The 20,461-nt window shown below is 42.0% G+C and overlaps 2 protein-coding genes across 6 annotated transcripts in view; both read right to left on the reverse strand.

The window, feature by feature from the left end:
• SHANK2 (SH3 and multiple ankyrin repeat domains 2) overlaps window positions 1–20,461 on the reverse strand; it is a 315,788-nt gene that overhangs the window by 13,480 nt on the left and 281,847 nt on the right. For 3 of the 5 annotated variants that reach the window (XM_065065546.1, XM_065065550.1, XM_065065549.1), the window contains 4 exons: window positions 5,847–5,906; window positions 5,480–5,610; window positions 4,322–4,433; window positions 785–3,197 (listed from right to left, as the gene is read on the reverse strand). In XM_065065546.1, the coding sequence (XP_064921618.1) occupies window positions 785–3,197; window positions 4,322–4,433; window positions 5,480–5,610; window positions 5,847–5,906 (2,716 nt within the window). The remainder of the gene's footprint in view (window positions 1–784; window positions 3,198–4,321; window positions 4,434–5,479; window positions 5,611–5,846; window positions 5,907–20,461) is intronic. The other 2 variants (XM_065065547.1, XM_065065548.1) reach the window with 1 other exon arrangement.
• Window positions 7,271–19,800, reverse strand: LOC110365138 (uncharacterized). The gene is made up of 3 exons (XM_065065558.1): window positions 16,420–19,800; window positions 15,936–16,323; window positions 7,271–11,472 (listed from the first exon to the last, which is right to left on the reverse strand). The coding sequence occupies exons 2-3, from the start codon at window positions 16,012–16,014 to the stop codon at window positions 10,613–10,615; spliced, it is 939 nt and encodes a 312-aa protein (XP_064921630.1). The 5' UTR covers window positions 16,015–16,323; window positions 16,420–19,800; the 3' UTR covers window positions 7,271–10,612.

A 20,461-nucleotide genomic window follows, 5' to 3' on the forward strand; every position in this document is an offset into this window, starting at 1 on the left:
CTTAAATACCTTCCACAAACCACTTAAATGCAAAGGTGTCACCCTGCGCTACCAGGGATGCCACTGTTGGGAAAAATGAGCCACATCCTTGAACCTGTAAACATCATAGACTATTCACTGACAATATAAAGAACTTAAAATCCATCATCCTAAGTGTCAGAGATGCTAAATTAACTTTTTAATTAGAACATGAATAGTGCAAACCGATTTCAATTAGGGATTTTCTAAGGTAGCTTTGTACTTCATGATAAAGCGGTTTATGAGAGGTATCGGCGTGAATCAAATGACAACACACAGTGGATATGAAGTCAGCCTAGGCAAAACCACTTTTTTTTTACCCATTTGAAGCCAAAGAAAAAATAAATCATCACCACATTTTAAAAATGAACCTTTTAAAAGGGAAAAATACTTCTTAAAAATGACTCTAAGTAACTCACATCAAAACAGCTGAAAGGTTCGTTGAAACTGTCTGAAGTTGGAGAAGCTCATGGCAGGGGGTTGGACTAGGTGACCTTGAAGGTCCCTTCCAACCCAAACTATTCTATGATTCTATGAAGACTGAGAAAGTTCCTATGCTACGGTGCAGACTACAGAAACGTCGACAACGTAGGATATTCTTTCCCTCTATAAAATTGTTTGTCATAAGATTATTCATTAAGCAAATGTACATTGAAGAGCACATTCTTCTTTAATCTATGCGATTTACAGGGCAAGCTTGTCAAGGACCAGAAAAAAAAAACAAATCAAGCCTTTATTAGAAAACTATTTGGTTAATTACGTTTACCTTGTACTGAGACTTGCAGTTTTTGTTCCAGTAGGTGACTCCAATCCTTCCCCTGGCTTTGAGGATTTCTCTCTGTTCATTTGCTGGAGTAGTGAGTTCAATTCACTAATCACATTAGCCTTTGGGCCTGAGAGAATGGGGCTTTTCACCTCCGGCACGTCACCCCAGAGCTTAGATGTCCTTTGGGGAACAACTTTAGCCATGTTGGGCTGAGCGCTGATGGGAGGCGGGGGCGGAGCGGGAGGAGGGATAACAAAGCTGTCTACAGTTTCTTCAATTAGCGCATCCTTGTAAAGTGCATTGCTTTTGTTGATTATGGGCTTCATTTTTGGCTTAGGAGGTACTGGGGGTTTGTCCACCAGAAATGTTTGCCCATCTGCATAGACTGTACAAGTATCCACGTTCTCACCCCCTTCCGAGGATAAGGTCGAGATGCTGGACACCGTTGAGATAGTGCTGGTTGTCTCTAAGTGATGGTCACTACTACTACGGCTGTCTACCTCCTCAATCCCAGAGTCAGTGACGTTATCAAAGCTGTCAGGGGGTGGCAGAAAGGAGGCAGGCAAACAGTTTGAAAGACCCACTTGCTTTTTACTGTCTAAGGAGTTTGTGGACTGGCTGGGGGCGAACGGCGCGGGTGAAGGAGAGCCATTTTTCCTTTGCTTCATCAAGTCTGTTAGAGCCGAACCGGGAACCGCACGGTCGTCGGGGATATCAAAGCTGTTGGCGAACTCTAAGGGGGGTGGCAGTGGCTCGGTAAAAAGAAACTCTTCATCGATATCGACCGACGCTAAGGGTGGCGGAGGGATGCGGAATGGCAGGATGACGGGGTCGTCGACCGAGCTCGCTGCTACGATGGTTTTGCAGGGAGATGCCGGTGGCTCCGGCGCTGCAGGCACGTTCAGCTCGCTTTCCGCTTCCTCGCTCCCCTCTGGCCTCTCCGGCGGGGAGTTTTCGGGGTTCGTTTCCATTTCATCTCTCTTTTCCTCCTCATCCTCGGGTGTTTCGTCCGACTTTGCCGTGTCCACGGTATGAACCATTAACAAGCCGGCTGACTTTTGCTGCGAAGTATCCACAATGTTTATCAACATGTTTTTCTTCTCCTCAGCTTTCTTTTCTTTCCCTGCATCTGTTTCATACTTGTTCTCGGTCTCCTGCCGTCTCAATGGGCCACGAGTATTTTGCCGAGTGACAGTAGCAGTAACAGGAAAAGTCGTTTCAATATTGGGTCTCAGCTTCGTATCGATGTAAAGTGGTTTATTCAGGTCAGCTTTAACAGCATCTCCTTTGCCTGGAATCTGCTGTGTTTGTTCTTTCATGGCTCTGTCCCTGGCAGAGAGAGCAAGGGCTAGTGGTGAGTTTGGATCTAATAGCTTTCCTGTGACCGGGTGAACGTAATTATCTGAGCTGGATGCGTTCGTGGACTTAGCTGCCACTGTACTGTTGTCAGTACCTTTCGTTTTGGACGAAGTGTTTAATGTCCTTGAATCACTCTGATTGCTGGGTTCACTGCTATTAAAAAGATTTTCAGGCTCTCTAGGTGCGGGAATCGGAGACGGCGATATCAGCTGTCTAAACCCCTCTTCACTACTAAACACCGCGTCATCGGTAAATTTGGATTGCCTCATGCGTGGTGTTGGCGGTGTTAGTCCAACATCCTCATCTCCTAGGTCTGTGGAAAGGAAGGCTGGGGAATTCCGCCTTGCTTCCAGCCTTTTTTCCCTGTCCCTCACTGCTCCGGCAATGGCTGCTGCGAACGGGCTGCTGACACCTAAGCTGTCGTCGGGTCGGAGCTGCCCGGGTTGCTCTGAAGACTGCGGATCGATTTCCATGCTGCTCCCTTGGCTGCTCTTCCCGCTGCTGCTGGTGGATGGCTCTTTCACGATGATCGTCGGGATCGGGATGGAGCAGGTCTTCTCCGGGCTGTCTTCAACGTTGGATTGCTTCACCAGCATCCCCTTCCTCCTGGCTGGTTTGGCCGGCACATAAACCGCTTTGCTGGCGATCTTCCCAACCTCAGAATAAGGGTTTTCTGGCATCTGACCCCTCTTGTTCCTGAAATTTGCCTGAGACGCCGCGCTCCGACTGTACAGGTCTTCAGAGTCCAGAGAGTATCGGTCCAGTTCTCGCCTGTAATAAATCCCTTTGTCCCTTATCATCGTTCCCACGTTCTCAGGCCTCACCAAAGAAATTTTTGAACCTGAATTCTGATTAAACGGAGGTTTGATAGTTCCATAGCTCCTTGACGTCGGGGATTTGGGAGAGTTGTACAGAGAGGGAGAAGGTGGTGGCGGTGAAGGAGGTAAGGACTGTGGTGGTGGTGGGATGTCTTCAGAGGTGTCAGGCATCGAAAGACTTCTGGTAAACTTCAACATAGGAGGAGCCAAAAACTGCCGTTCTTCCTCTGTTATTCCTATAAAACAGAAAGTATATTTAAAACACTGCCTGCCATAGGCATCCCTCATATTGCATTTTTTCTGTATCCAACCCAAAATGCCAGGGTGCATTTCACATGACACGAGGCACATGCAAAACTACAAAAAAGGTCTTTTGGTTGATTCCTACCATAAGCAGTTTTTTCTTACTTAAGTTCCAGAGACCCAGATGCCAGAATTATAAAGGATGCTACAGAATTTTAATTAAACTGATCATTGATGTGTAGGAAAATGTTTTGGTTTTATGTATTATCAAGGTAGCTGTAGAGAAGCACATTTTCTTTGAAAATTATTGAACAGGGAAGACATTCTGTGCAGCAGAGTGGCTTATGCCTTGCTTTAGCACTCTCTAAATGCATTCCATAATGCGACTTAGGAATCTAATGAATTTTTAAGATGCATTTGAAACTTAGCAAAGGGACTGCAAAGATTCTATTGGGGAAAAAAACCAGAATGTTTCATTTCAAAAGATGACATTACTTTGTTACAAATATGGCTTTTAACATAAATAAACTGGCTAATATTGGGATAATTCAGATGCTAATTTTACATCAGCATAATGCGTTTCTAAATTGATAAATATCTCTATTAAGATTACCACCAAGAACAAAGCAAGTCAAAATTTGGCCTGCTCTTTTTTTTCTCTTTTGCAAAATCACCTATTGATATCATTTGGAATGAAAAAGAGGCAAATTTTATTCAATTTGATCAATAGGGAACCCTTTGTAGGCTACACAGCATTATGGCACTTTTGTCTCAATAATAAAGAAGAAAATAATAACATTTTGCCTTAGTAATGCACTGCAAAAGACTTGTACTGATCTTTTTCTTTCCCCTTCTCACTGCCTTTCCTTGTTAGAGAGAACATTCTAAAGAAAGGAATTAAATTATAATTCCATAATACTTGCCTACTGCCATCAAAGAACAATGTGGAAATTATAGCATCTAACACACAAACTTCTTTTTCCATGAACTATGTATAAAAATTAAACAGTCATTCACTGAGGCAAAGATGCTGGAGAAATACGCTTTAGGAAAGAAGCAAAGTTACTAAAAGCATGTGATTAATGCACAAGCAAACCATATATGAGAAGCATTTTACCTATAGATTTTTGTCTTCTCATTGTACCCCGAGGTATACCCAGAAAAGGACCTTGAGGACTCCCCGGTACAGTGGGCGTCATCACAGCAATACCCTGTCTCTCATACATGGACTACAAAAAAGCAAACAAAAAACCCCACAAGCATTAAAGCATGCAAGTCTTTCTCTCACATGTAAACAACTCTTCTGTCATATCTGCTAAGCCGCTATCCCTTTTTCTTGGGTATTATTCTGGGGAGGAGGAGAAGAGAAAGGGAGAGCTGGGCTTTATTTAAATGCTATTAAAACACTGGCCATCAGCATCCCAGCAAGGAGCTGAGGAACATCACCTGAACCTCACCGCACTCAACCGTCCCTCCTTGTACACCATCACAAAACTTCATTTACTGCCCTAGAACTGCATTAATTGCCCTCCAGCCCCGGCTGCTGAGAACAGCAAAGCGCTTGTTGTACCAGGACCGATGCTCTTTTGGAGGGGTGGGTAATAGAAACACATATCCAAAATGCAATAAAACCAATTATTTTTTCATATGCGAAGTTTTGTAAGAGCAAATTCTGCAATAGAGTAATCAGGTTTCAGAGCTCTGGAGTTTAAATTTTTAATACGTGCTATAGTATTAACGTCAATTCTTCCCTTGCAAATCATCATGCATTATTTAATCAAGATATTATACATGCCATCAAGAATAATAAAAAAAACCCTGCAGTAGGAGAAACTCTCACATTAGTGGGAATTGCGCGGCTGCACCAGCTCTGGTGTTGGAACTGAACTAGCGTACCTTGGTTTTCAGCGAAGCTTTATTAGCTAAGGTTTAGTGTCGTACTGACACCTTCAAGTTTAGAATTTGCTGGCATCTCACCAGCTCAGATTTTGGGCAGAACAAATTTGTATCTGTTTGAATTACAACATTGTCGATGTGACGGTCTCAGAATAATAAGGATATAATGAGAAAAGTTTTAAAGGGGTATGTAGGCTCTTCTTTTAAAAAAATTATTAGGAGAAACAGAGCAGATTATGCCTTAATAAGGTAATAAAGTAAAATGAGCATATAAAGCAACGTTTGTCGATTAGTTTCTGTTTTATGCCCTGCATGCTGCCAAAAGGCTCCCTCCAAAGAGTTTCAGAAATGAAAGCAGTACTTCATAGCTACCACTCACATTCATATCTGTAGCTGAGGGAAAACATCTACTAGAAGGCCGCTGTTTAATGGTTGCCACTCTTGAGTCCACAGTTGCATTGTCTGCAATTCTTGATGGCTTGGAAACTGGTACTATTTCATCCACCTTATCTGTAATATAAAAGCATTCAGTAAAATAAATATCATTTGTCCAAAAAAATGAAACTTTAATTATTGCAAGGTCAAAGGAAGAGATTTACTTTTCAAAAAAATGCAAAGAAAAAGGTTTTTTGGCAATTTAACAAGGCAACGCTTGAGCATCGTAAGTCGTGCAAGCCGAGCACTTTTTATTGCTGCTACATAGCATGCATGCTTTAGTTTTAAGCCTGCATGCATTTAATGTTTACTTAGTGTGACTCGAAAAACAATCCTCTTCTTCAAACCTTCAAAATGTGAAGGGAGAATATCTATATAGAAATGGAAAGAAGACCTTTAGAAAAAATGAATCTGTACAGCACTGTTTCAAATAGAGATAAGCAGACTGTACTTAGTCATCAAAATTTCAGTGATATTTTGGACAATAATAAGTGTTCCAGAAGTGCTCTTTTATGCCTATTTTCCTTAAGTATTCACATCCTAAATTGATTGACGCTCTTGGATTATTAGATTAGCATTAGTAACTGCATCATTGGTTTAAATGAAACTTTGATATGTATTCTATATTTTAATAACTGCACAGTCTGGGAATGTATTTAGTTGTGGTCAGAAAACGACCAAATAGGCAAAGTCCAAATCTGAATGAGAACTTCAACATTTGAATTGGGGATTCTGATCTACCATATGACACGATGATAAAATATAGCGGAAACTTTAATCAAGATCTTGTGAAGTTTAGAGTGTTAGTTTTAGCCCCGTCTTCAACTTTGGTCACAAATAAGGTTCATCAGTACTTACTACATAACGTTACTCCCTCAGACTGAAGACCGCAAAGTACCATATAATCAACTAATTATAGCCTGACAGCTCCTTTATTGCTACTTCTATGAAACTGAGGCGTGGAGAAATTAAATGACTAGCCTAAGCTAGCAGAATAGTTTGATTTTTGAACCTGTACTAGAATCCAAACTTGAATCATACCAACAGGTTTCCTTGCTACACCTTCCATTGCATTTGCTTTCCCAAGAAAGCACAGACTGCACTGTATCGTGTTAATTTAGTGTCTTTTGCTTTGAAGTTTCACCAAAGTAAGGATTAGTTATATAGCCTGTGGTATTTATGTGAGCAAAATACCTGAGGCTGGCTCCTGGGCTTCCACAACGTGAGTCAGAGCAATGTCACTTTTCAGCAATTAGATCCGTCTCCCAACTGATTGATTATTTGCTTTGGCAAACAAGGGTAGCTACTTCATTAGGATAGCATAGACTTAAAAAAATCCACCCAACCCAGGTTTTTGGTGGTCTAGAGGTTGTGTTACTACGCTAAGGATCAGATTGGGGGATTTAAGCTTTACCTCTCACTGGAGAGCAGCGCACTCAAGGCCCTGGATATGGATATGGATGGGAATAAGGCAGGAGGAAAAGAGCTTTTGATCCCTCTACACAGTAGACCTGGCTGATGCAAGGATGATATTTTAAATGGGAGAAGAGAGGGAAGAACTTTTAGCCTCCTGGTTGGGATGAAGGTTGTCCTAGAAGTGGATATTTCAGTGTCACAGGGGGTCAGGGAGCAGGCAGGAAAGGTTGAACAGAACCAGTAAGCTGAACACTGTTGAAAACTGTCTCACAAGAGTAGTGTTGCTGTTTCTTTTTCAACTGAAGTTAGCATTCAATTCTTTTCATTGGTCTGCTTTATTTTTTAATGTGTTTTAAATCATCCAGTGGAAGGAGAAAAGGAAAAAAAAATACTTAAAATCATCACATGTATTCAAAAATCAAACAAACTTCAAGTCACATTTCATAAGATTTTGTAATACAAACTGCGAAATTCTGAAAGAAAAAAATAGCTGCACTTCTGCTCTGCAAAAGGCATCAGAAAGCAATGGTGTAACCATGAGCATTTGACCTATACAGCAAAAATATGGCTAGACTGTAGAATCCTACTCAGGGGATCTATCACCAAGAGCTTCAACTGGGCAGAGATTTCCTGTTAAGTCTCTCCCACCCTTCTTATCATCCCAGAAGCCAAACAACTGGTCTTTGGGATACAGAAAGAAGGAAGTTTTGGAATTGAAGCACTAGGTACTCAAACTCCATAAATAAGAAATATAAATATACCACGTAAGAACTGATCCCCTCTAATTTTAACAGACACATGTAACCATATACCCATTCAGACAACAAAAAGCTACAGGGAAAGAGCGATGAGGCTATGACAGACACTTGAAAAGCATGAAAATATTTGTTTGGGAATGAAACATACACACCCTCCAACTGCATTGATTTTGCTAGACAATACTCCAAGTCAGATCCTGATTTTGGATCTGACCAAAATATCAGTTGGTACCCGTTCTTAATACCATCTACTATTTCCAGTTGGAAAAAACCCTTTGTTTTGCATAAGTTTATTGCAGGTTTCTTGTCTGTAGACAGGTTCTCAGTCCTTCTCACCCTATAGCTGCTCCCATTCAGGTGGTGCTTTGTGCTTTGCCAAGTCTGGCTGGAGCACTTAGAAAAGGGAGAGGAGAGCGGGTTAAAGCTGAAGCTGCTTTGCAAGGAACTCTTTAGGGGTTCCTCGCGTTGTGTTTCCAACGGTAGCACCGCTACATCTGCACAGCTGCCTCTTTTGCTCTACTGCCTTTGATCCGAAAACCAAGGTGGAGTGGAGGTTGCCATTTTAAAACTACAACGATAAATTGGAAGCTACAGAAGCAGCCAGCGTGTGGAACGAGATTCATTCTAAATGGCAGCAGCTACATGGCGGGTCCTGCAGAATATGACAAAATCTGAGCATCTGGCAGCAAATGTACCACACTTTGGAACTGAAAGCACTGTGTAAAATAAAAACATTCCCACTGTATTATCAGACGTGCTAATTAGGCCAAGAAAATGAACTGGCTGAATTGTATTTAGCTGCATTCAAACTCATTCCAAAGAAATAAGACGTAAGCATACTGGGACAAACTTTCAGTTGCCTTTGGCTTCCACTAGGCTGTTCATATCCACAGTACCAGTGTGCAAACCATGTATGCACCAGAAACACACGTCCAAAAGGCCGCACATACTGGAATAATTTGTCAGGCTCACTAATCGTCTCCTCTCCCAACCTCCTCGTGATCTTAAATACTCTGCAGCATGCATTTCTCATACCAATGAGAGGGGAATCTCACAAGCTTGCGTTGGAAATTCTCTGAGGATACCTTTACAAACAGCTTTAATAAAAGAGGTATAAAAAAGCGACAGAACGGGTGCAAAAATTTGTACCCAGTGTATCGAGGTGTGTCGACAGCGTGGCCAAGGAAGAGCGCCTCCAATGGTATTCTTAAAAGGAACACAGCTGGACGTAGGTGGAAGGGAAGAAATATTCCATAGTGGAAAAAGCCTACGTTGGAGGTTGGCCATGCCAGCTGCATTTCATCGGTAAACCGGTCATTTAGCAAAGTACAGCCACAAGCACGCACGCACACACACTCATAAGGGAAAAAAAATGTGGCTGACTGGTAGAATAACAAAATACTATCTGCTTTATTTTAAATAACCTCAGACTTGCAGAAAGAAGAGTCTATGGCTCACTGGACAGAGAGCACAGCTCTGTTGTTAACATAGAAGAGCATTTTAGGCCTACAACTATTCTCTAGTATTTGCCAGAGGAGGAATTCATCACTGCTTTGCTGTATAAACTCTTCTGAACCTTTACGAGAAGTTACAATGGTACGTTGAGAGTCAAACACAGGAGCCATGCTACACCTGTGATAATTAGTTACCACCGCTCAAGGGGCTCCTGGTCAGAGCATCCTTTCGGAGAACTGTCAGGGATACCACATGGATAAGCCAGTCTGATGCCTCTGCATGCATATAGCAATTTGAGTGCCACTATATTAAATTCCCCCGAGAGAGGCAGCACCAACAGATATAAAATAATTTATTGCAAAAGTGCGTTTCCATCTGCCCTGTGGGTTATCAATTGCACCCGTGCTCTGCTCAGGGTGCCAGCCCTCAGGAAATTAGATGGCCTAAAGGCACAGAAAGGAGTTGCATTTTATCAAACATGTAGGTCGTCTCTGATGAAAAGCTCTTAATCACAGACATAGGAGCACAGTACCCAACAGCATGTCATGACTTTTACATTCTCAAGAGGTCTGGCTGCTAGGCAAGCGGCTTTTTTTTGTTTCTTAAATAATTAATATCTGTGATAATTACAGGGGACAGTCTCCTCCTAATAGATTTGTTGCAGGAGAGGGCTCTTATCCCCGTAGAACACATTGCTTAGCGACTCCTCTTTCAAATCCCCAGACTCTCTCAGAGGAAAAATTATAATGCTGCCCATCAAACCACCAGATCCATCATAAAAGGAACTTTGAAAATGAGAGTCAGGTGCCTAGATAGATCTGGTGGCACGCCACTAATACAGGCCCCCAAAAAGGTAAATATGAGGTATGATCCTGGCAACATTACTTATTGTACGACATAGCCAAGACATGTGGATTAGCTCCACCGAGGGTCTTAGAAAGTGAGTTTGTGAGACCCACAGAGGATAAGAATGATCATGATCCGGTACAGGCTAACCCCAACACCTCAGGCTGGCATGCCAGAAACACCAGGCAAAGACTGATCGAACACAGTTTTGGAGGCGAGTATTGCCAAGACCTGTATACTTACCACCAAGTCCAGAATGCTTGCTCAGAGGGGGTGGGATAATGGAGAAAGAAAACTCAAAAAACAGCTGCCTCAAGAAATGACTTGTATTTGTAAGAAAAGCAATGAATGCCTGGCACAGAGTAAAAAAATGCTCGTATGAAGTTAAAGTGAAAGAACAGAGGCAAATGTTCTTCAAATACCAGCAGCACACATCGTTAACAGTGCAAATATAAACTACAAAATGTCAGACTAATCTAGTCAGCCAGAATACAATGTTAGCCAATGTAGGAAATGGTTGAAATTCTGCCACTGATGGCCTTATGGCTAAGAATTAAAAGGACAGGCACATTAAAAAAAACCCTAAAAATCCTATGGTGTGGTTATTTTTTCTTCCCTCCCCCTTTTGCCTGGCGTGGAGGCATGGGCAACGAGGCCCTCTCGGTTATGGCTCTCTGCAGCCGGCCACTGCGACAAGGCAGGGTGGCCTGCGGTGGTTCTCGAGAGTCGCTCGTCCCTTCGGCCCCTGGTAAGCACACAGTGGAGGATGCCACTGCGTCCTCACCGGTCCATGTCGAGGCACAGGTTAACTCGACATGGGGGGTGGCTCTTTGGGAGATGCGTGTTTCAAGGACCTGCGTCCTTGGCTGCTTGAGGAAAGCTAAAATCTCTGACAGGTAGTTATGGATGGCTCTTGTGGAGGTAGCCACAATGCCCAGCTGCAGCTCCATACGGCCCATGGACTGTGACATGAGACCCATGGACTGTGCATGCTCCCTCTTGATATTTTCCAGCAGCTGCACAATCCTACTGTTGGTTTCCATCAACAGCTTCTCTCCCTCTGTTAGTTGGGGCTGCCCTCTCCAACCCCGATCCCTAGGGACAGGCTCAACACCGCGGTTCTCTTCATTCATCTCATCATTGCCCTCCTCCTCAGGAGAGTCACTTTCAAACTGAGGAGTTCTACTGAGTGACTGATCCCCGGGAGACTGTATGTCCATGGTACACTCCGGAGTCCGCGCTGGCGTTTGAAATCCCTCAAAATCCTCCCCAACGTTGCTGTGCGTTTCAGACGAGGACAACGGCCACTGCCAGCTCTCTGTGGTCCTGGCCGGCGAGTCTTCGTCAGAGGCAGGCACCGAGGATTCCTGTTCTTCGGCCGGCGTGGACGGCGAGCTCCCTCGGTGACGGCCGGCTTGCCCCGAGGATCCAGGAACCTCCCCATCTTGTTCCCCAGTGACATCTGGCAATCAAATAGAGGAGCAACAACCACTGTATCTGAGGCCAGGTAGATGGAGGTATCTACATGCATTGGACAACACATAGAAAGAAGCCAGTTGGGAAGCCAGAGTGTATGTGTTTGGGCAAACGGAAGGGCGGACTAAAGTTTAGTGACTGCATTGGGCACGTGGCAGTTGACATTATTAACTGCTTTTGGTAAAAAAAATGCACACTGTCCTGTACCCATAACACACACAGCCATGCTGCATCCCACGGCAGGAACTACCAATTCACCTCATCGTGATTGTGACAGGCAATGTCAGTGACCCTAGCGAGAAGCTCACCTATGCACTGCAGTGGTGTCAGTCAGAAATCCCTGGGCCAAGTGTCCAATTGAGCTTCCTGGGGTGCCAGATGTGCTCCACCACTGGCTGAGGGCAGCCCTTTTTGTTGTTCTGAAGCACTGCTGGCTATCTTCGCTTTTGTCCGATGTCTCACGTCATCCCCACCCCCAGTGCGCTCTCTCCCAAATCACTGCTGCAGCACGACGGTGGCCGTCCCCAGCACTTATCCCGCGAGCAATGCCCTCCCCAACATTCGCCGGATTTTCTTGTTCTTTTCTCTAAACACTAGGTAACGCTATCTGAGGGCATTGCTCGCCAGGATCTCATCGTCTTCTGAAAACAAACTTAATTTTGTCCTCCCCTTGCTACCTCTTCCCTTGCCTGAGGGCACATGGTGGAAACCTGGGTGCAAGTGCTTCCCTGTGGCAGCGTAGTGTGCAAAGAGGCATCGTCATGGATCTTAAGGAGGAGGATATTATGTTTGTGCTTAGTCTAAATCCTCCCCTACAGAAAATGCACTCCCAAGGGCTAGAGATGGCCAAGCTTTTTGCACCCACAGCGATCACTGGCTCGTAGTAGAGCATGCTCTGCCCAGCACCTTCTTGGTTACACAAGTAACTCTCACTCTTTCTGTGCTTTAGATAAAAAAAAATGAGTCCACTTTGGCTTTGTGCGGGGGACAATTTGGTCATCAGAAATTAATCTGGGGCGGTCTGGCTAAAATGTTGCAGTAAGGTGGCCCAAAGAACCCGCATTTCTCGTACTCAGGCAAGGGATATGTGAGAGAAGCGCTGTTGTCGGTCCGACTGTGACCTGAACAGCAGCGTCCGACTGTTGCTGGTTGCCAGTGCTGCTCGCGCTATCAGGGCTCTGAATGCCAGATCCGTGTCGTGTCTATTCTCTGGCATGAAAAATGTTATTCTTTAAGGATCAATTTCTGCTCTATGAAATACTCGATATGCTGCTCTTCGGACCTCAGTTAGAAGCTGTAAGCTTCCATCTGGAAGGCGTTGCTGAGGTCATGTTAAATGATACTTCTAGTTCTGTTTATGAATCGGGGCTTTTTGGATTGATTTAATTTTTTTTTTTACAATTTTATATGGTTTTAAATGAAAGCTCCTTCTGATAGACCCAAGGATCCCTCCTCCTATATATCCATCCCTCTCTGTCCTGATCTGGCACTCATTATTTCTGCACCCAAGTGCCTTCAATATTATACTGCTCTGAAAGGAATTCTGTATGGCTTGATATAATTACGATTTTTTAAAATGCTGAAATAATGGATATTATTTGTGCATTTAGCATATTCACTACTTCAAAGTATTCACATTCAAAGTATTCACATTCTGTCTGTGCCTGGCTGGACTGTCCAGTTGCATGTTTTATGGAAAGTGAGGATGAGATTGTATTTGTAAAAAGGTATGAACTCCTTATGAAAATGAATTTGGGGGACAAACTGTCATGCAATCATTGGCTCTTCCACTCCATGGAGATTTGAAAGGGACCGTATATCAACTTAACTGTAATAACTGCTTCTTCCTTTGCAATTCCTGTCCCCCTTTGCTAATACAGCCATAGCTGCAAGCCTTCATTAACAAATCTCTCTTAACAACTATAGTGTAGGACCACGAAATGATTTCTCTGCATTTTCCTACTTGAGTACACATGAAAAAAGAACAGAAAAAACAGGGGACCTACTTTTACCACACATAGCAAACACACATTTCAGTTAAATTCTACGGAATCAGAGAAAGATAAGGGATCATATATATTCACTCTGGTAGAGCCGCTGGTCATACAAAATCTCTTTGTATTTCTTTTGTCATCAGAAAAATCCCCATATTTGAAAACTCCATTTTCCTGACTAGTGTTCTAAACAGAGCCCAACTAGCAATTGGTATAGAACCAAACTAAATTAGAAGCCAAAAACTGAAGTAAAACAAAATTAAAACCTCCAAACCCCACATTAATGTATGAATATTTCTGTAAATAGTATCGCTGAGTTTAGTTTCTTCAGATTCAGGGGGATTGTAACACTTTTGTTATTTGTGCATGTTTACACATTTGCCAGAGGCTTGCAAAGAAAAGTTGCTATGAAAAGGCATTACCAATTTTTGCAAAGCTCCTAATTCTCTAAGAAAATATACCGTTTTGTATCCATCTAAGCAGTTATTTTCAGCCTTTCGGAGCTGAAAGAACAGCATCTGGCATAGGTGGCCAATGACACAAATGACAAAGGGTACAAGCAAACAGTCTGTGAAAAACCACAGGCAGAAAGTTAATTGTGGAAACTATTGGCGAATACTTATGAATAATGAATACATTCACAGGTTTTAGGATAAGTTTGTTACCTTGACTAGCAATGAAAAGGAGGAATATGCATAATTGTTATTATTCATAACAAAGCGTTCAACAACTCTAATAACTCCAGTTGCATGAAGGTTTGTGAAGCATTGATGTGGGACATGGGGAAATCGAGGCTGCACTATAGACGTGGCCTTACACGAGTTTTCATTCACTATGGGGCAATGGTGGGAAAACTGCCTGAAGGTCAATAACTGACACCACCTTGATGACTGTGACAGTCTCTGCCCAATAAATCCATTCCTTGATGACCAAAGGTCACCCTAAAATCCAAGCAGATCTTGGTAAGTTGATGGCACCAAAGGTTGGGTTGGTGCTGTGGAAAAAGTGTGGCAATTACAGGAGGGGCACTGGAAAACTTGGTTTGGCCAGAAACTGTCCTAACTGGCCAAAAACTGTCCTTATTGGCCAAAAAAGAGGCTGACTGCTCTGCCCAGCTGCCAACAATAGGATTAAAGCTGGCTGAAAGAGTTACCTCAGCTTTGCCTTTACCCCATTTCCTTGGCAAGGGGGGGAACTTCTTAAAAAAAAAAAAAAAAAGAAGAAAGAAGAAGATAAGAGAGGGCACTGAGATTTTCAAGTCAAAATTGGCTTTGGACCAAACTATACATCAAGATGGTTGATCTTTCTTAGCCATTAATTGGCTAAAACCAAAAAATCTCTCTTAAATCCGAGCTTTAAATACAGTGGGTACAAGGAAGCACAGCTGGCTTCCTTAGGTGTGAAGTGAAGAGGTCAGATGCCCTGATCTTTCTAGTTGTTTCCACCTTACACACCATTCCTACATGAAGTATTTTGCTTACAGTGATATATAAGACTTACAGGCAAAATAGGTCACTTATGGCTTCTATATATATCTTTATATTTATACCTAGTGATACTGGCCAACAAAGTGGCAGCCTCCAAAGCTGTGACTTGCTTCATGTTCCCGACCTCATGTCCCTTGCTCTGACATGGCATGACTCCCTTTTTGATCCTCAAATGACCAAGGGGATCAGAAAGGAGTACGCATTTGGGCTAAAGGAAATAAAAACTTCTGGAAGTCAGTGACCCACTTGCACTTTAGTCTTTGATCCCTGTGAGTCCTATGCAGCTCTTTCCAAAAGCCACACGGGACTCACAGGATTCTGAAGAGTTTGTTGTTTTACCTCACTGATTCGGCTGCGTTTAAAGAAAAAATGAGACCTGTTATTAAGGTGGTCCACTTAACTGTAACTAGTGAACCTACATCAAAGTCCTGGCTATCTTCCTTCCTTTCCCGTTAGACAGGTCCTCTGTTTTGGCAGCAAAGGTCGTGGCCAGCTGCCTGGACGGTTGTTTGCACTGGGCTGGTACGGAGCTTGGTCTGATGTGGTGGTTCAGCAACTGCTGCCGGTGGCCACAGGAGAACTGCTCCATGTTTTGTGCCTGCAAGTTTGCCCCATCCTGTTCTGAACATGGTGATTAGAAGCCAGGATTATGCCAGCCTTTAGGTTCATGGATGTGTCCATCACTTTGGAGCACTGCTACACCGTTCTGTCTCTTTGCACCACAACATGCGACACCAGTGAGAGTCCTTTAAGTTTGTTATTAGACATATTCAGGATCGTAGCAATTATTGCATTAAGATACACAGAGAACCGAACAGTCGATTGAGCTGTAGGGATAGAGGACTGAGACAGAGGCCAAGAACAGAGCAGGGCTTTGGATATAGACAAACTTTAGAGACATCAGAGGTATTTGTTTAACTTTCGTTCACTGAAGGACATTTGAGATTTATGCCTGCGTCGTGCCTTACCTGCCACTTGGACTGGCAGTTGATCCCTCCCCTGAGATGTGCTGCTCTTTAAGAATCCCTCCTTTTGAAATCCCACCATTTCTGTTTCACCTCTGCTACCGGATCGTTGCCTTTTCCATTACATTTCCATTTCAGACGCCCCACCAGTGGAGCTGGACGTGAGGGGTGGGGGTACCGTCTTCCTGCTGACAAGTAGGTGGAGACGTTCCTTGGCCACACCAAGTGGGCCAGGAGCTCAACAGCAGCGGTACCACAGCTGGGGAGCCTCCTGGGACCTGCCTCTGCTGCTCTGGACCTGGGCCTCTGCCTGTATCTGCATGATGCCTCCTGGGGTGGGTGCATTTTTCAAACTGCTTAGGTACCAAGGTGATAGATGCCTTGTAAATACCTAAGATAGATACAGACAGAAACTGTACCAGGCGCCATCGGTTATGCAAAACTTCACACAAAGCCAATTGCACCTACGCGCTGTAGCATCACCCACCTTTTCTAGCATCTGCAGGCAACCACAGTCAAATATTGAGCACAAGTGTTTTTCCTTTTGGAAAGTGATGGGAATCACAGGACATTCGTTCTTCGTTGGTGTCAACAGGTCTGGGCACGTAGCCCTTAATGTCAGATACTGCATATGCACAGATTTTGTTCCATCGCCTTCCCTAAATACGAGTTTGCAAGTTTAGTTTAATTTCTTTCATAAGCTGATAGAATTTGTTTCCTTGTCAATAATCCACAGAGATCAGTTATATAAGCAATAACAAAACTAAAGAGGTAGTCTTAATGTGTGCTTATTAGAAAAGTATGGATTAGGTTAAACTACATTAAAATACAGCTGTGGTGTTGCATTTATCCTATGGATTAATTCTTAAAATGTATTTTATTTTTAACTATAAGTAGCTTGTTTTTAGAATAATACCATGAGCAATTATGTGTATAATTATCAGTTTGCACATATGAAAAAAAAAAAAAGGCAATTAGAACAAGTAGGTGCACTTATTTACATTGTATTCCTTTTACATTTTTGTCACTTCCCGTATATATATATGTATATATATATATATATATATTGAAAAGACCTTGCCCTGCTCAGTTAGTAAAAGAACAGCTGGGAAGTTACTTGATAGCTACTTCAGGGTGAATATCTGTGGGTGGGGGGAACTATGTAAAGTATAATTTGGACAAACCGCGTATGGGAATCTAGACAACGCTTTCAAAGAAGCTGATAACCAAAATTCTAGAACAGCTTTCCAGTACTAATGGGGCGGCAGCAGAAAGATGAGAACCTGCTGATTTCAAAAGAGAGGTTGATCAGACCATAGACGTTCTTATCATAATGTTTTATGTCATAGAAGCAATTGTACTTGATGAACAGATCCGTAGTGCCCTGGGGACAGGTGACTCCTATTTGCAGATGGTTAAAAAAGGATCTCCATTGTATTAGTTATATTTCTGAAAACTACTGAAAACTACTTTCTTTTTAGCCATAACATTTTGTCAAAGACCAAACGTAAACTAAAACTAGGCCTTCAACATACTGCTGAGAATGAAAAGGCTAACCTTAGCTAAAGCATTGTTTCAGAGTAAGAATGTTAAAGGTTAAGATTTAAATCCAATTTTGTTGTTTATGATCATACTTAGAGGAAAGAAACGACAAGTTCAGCCTACAGTTGTCATGTAAACGCATAGTTAAAAACATAAAGTGATGGAATGGTTTGAAGTTCCATTTAGACAATTAGGCTAATCCTCATAAATCTGCCACCATCAGCACATTTTAATCTAGAATTAATTTCTTCCAGCCCCAGCCCAAATGAACAATTTGCAGGATCGTGCTTAAACCATAATGCCAAAATCACATATTTACCACACTGCAAACAAAGGCAGAGAATATTACTCTAGCAGTTAGCAGAACGAGGAAATAACGCAAGTGTTTTGCAATACAGTCGAAAGCATAAGCCATTTGAAAGACTTTCCTTCTATGAAAATTAAGTAAAAATACGTGAATGTTCTCTGGGATACTATGAGCTCTACAAAGTACTAAAGTACACTAAAATTAAAAAAGTACACTAAAATTAAAAAAATAAAAAAGAAGAAAAATAAATCAGTGAAACATAAAAACTGTTTAGTGACTAAAATTAATCATTCAGCATAGAGTATCTATAAATACCATTACATGATTTATGCAAATGATTGGTATGTATTCACAATAAAGATCTACCAAAACTTTCTTGAAAGAAAGTCTTATTTGTGTTTTTAGGGCTGAAAATACCTTCACGTTAGCACACGTAAATCACATTTACATATTCACACCATCCAAAGTAATTTTAACGAAGGCAGGAAACTGATGCGCTCAAATTCTTTCTACAGATACAATTTTCAAGTACCAGCTCTTTAACAGTATGTTCAATTAAGGAAATAATGATACAGGCATTTAAAATGCACCTGCAATCCTGAAGCCTTACAATTCAGCCTACCTTGAAAGAGGAATGGTCATTGTCTAACAGTGGTTTCTGTTTAAGAACAAAAACAGAGAATATAGTCAATATCCACTCCTACCCTGCAAGCCAGGTGGAATTTAAGCGGCAATTTGATGGTCTGTTTAAGAGGCAGCATTTGAAAATTTGGCCTAGCCACAAAAGAAAATCAACCGAAAGAAACCAAAAGGAAAGGTGGAGGACCTAAGACACTTGCAGCCTTCTCTGTTCTTGCACTTACTCTCACGCTTCCACAACAAGGGGAAAAACCAAACGAACTATGGTGAATTATCTAAAGACATTTATTTTAAATTCTGTTAGAAATTAATTAACATGGGTGTATGAACATTTGAAGGAAAAAAAGAGAAATAGCAGCAAAGGGAGTTTTGAGATGAGGGAGATAAGTCCTTCATCTCCCTGGCTCCTGAAAAAGAGAGAGAACACATTAAAAGTGTTGAAAATTTTTCCACTGCCCTAACTGTACCATGTTGGGAAACACATGCAATTTTTACCGTTCCTCAAGCACTCATGATTTTGAATATGTGGTTAGATATCCAATTAATCATATCTGCGTATAGCAAGGGACGCTCACATAAGCCAACGTATTTAATTCATCTGTTTCCAAACCCCACATTTTCTTTAACACTTACAATTCCTTTTCCAACTTCTTTTATACCATTGTCTTGTTTGGCTGATGCAGAAAGGTTTTGAAAACCTTTTCAATTACTGTCCTGTAGCAAAGAAAAACAAGTATCATGAAAGGGCGCTACGTACTCAAAAATCAGCTGTCAAATTCAAAATAATACTAGTGTAAATGAGGAGAAAGCCCACAGAAAGGGTCAAATGACCTCTGCTCAGGGTTCTCAAAATGTTAGTTGGAGCTGCCCACCTCATGCAACATAAACCCTGGTTTAAAGAAGCGTTTGGTACTGAAAGTTACCTGTTAATTTAAGATTCTGTGCCAAACGTTGCTTATCAGTACATTGCCAACTATAGGACAAATTTTATTTTTCCAGCGGAAACCATAGGGTTAGGATTGTTTTTCTTGAAACATGGTGATTTGCATGTTTTTCTGTCACAATACTTTTTGGTTACAGTGTTTAAAAGCACATATGTTGTAGGCAGGGTCCTAATCCTATGCTTTCTTACACCCCCCACAAGTCAGGCTACAAGTCATAAGACCTGTAACCTTGCTACATCAACAAAGAAAATGGGGCCCATATTTTTTCACACATACACTTCACAAACACCACCCAGAGTCACTGCTTCGTGCTTATGAAAAATGACAACCTGATGACAACCTTTTTCTCATTATTATATTGCTATCTCACTAGAATTTTAAATATGTAATACAAATCAATTACTTACAAGGATACCCTTCAATAATTCTTCATTAAGCCTGATGCCTCTTGCTCTCATCTTCTAATATACAGTGTCTGGTGAAGATCAGAAAACTTTCTTCCAACGTAGAAGCATTGGAGATGCTGGAAACTATCGAAGGAGTCGACGCTGTGAGTGCTGTAAAAGTTGCTTTGATGGTATTTCCATTGTTTCCTGCAGACAAATCTCCATCATCAACTCCACCACAGTGAAATACACAAATGAATTTTGAACCCAGACGTCTTTGTGAGCCGTTTCTTCAAACATAACATGACACCATAAGGTAATCCGCTGTTTGGCATTCATTTATATATATTTGCTCTGCAATTTCATTGTTTCAGATGCCATTAGAAAGTGCCACCTTTGAAACAATGGACAACAGGAATGGGATGAAGTGTGGATGCTAATTGCAGACAGAGCTAATAATATTCCTTTGAATGCCATCAACTGATATTTTTCTATTCAAATGCCACTAAGCCTTGATGTCAGGTAACGATTTTCTGTGTTGATGCTATCACACTTGTTCTGTATCTCACAGGTGGTACTAGCATATATAAAGTGTTCAAAGGAGGAAAATCCTACATTTGTATTTGATGCTGCAGTCCACATCAAAACCCAAAGATCAGTATCAACACATATCAATGGATTATTTTATACTGATTACCATTTCAAACCTAA

Source organism: Columba livia, chromosome 5, assembly GCF_036013475.1.
Source record: "Columba livia isolate bColLiv1 breed racing homer chromosome 5, bColLiv1.pat.W.v2, whole genome shotgun sequence".
Lineage (NCBI taxonomy): Eukaryota > Metazoa > Chordata > Aves > Columbiformes > Columbidae > Columba > Columba livia.

Bases quoted from the DNA above. Each gene is read 5' to 3' on its own strand.
- LOC110365138 (XM_065065558.1), bottom strand. From the start codon at position 16,014: ATGGTGGGATTTCAAAAGGAGGGATTCTTAAAGAGCAGCACATCTCAG. The intron at 11,473-15,935 runs GTAAGGCACGAC...TTTGATTGCCAG, and splicing joins ACTGCCAGTCCAAGTGGCAG to ATGTCACTGGGGAACAAGAT.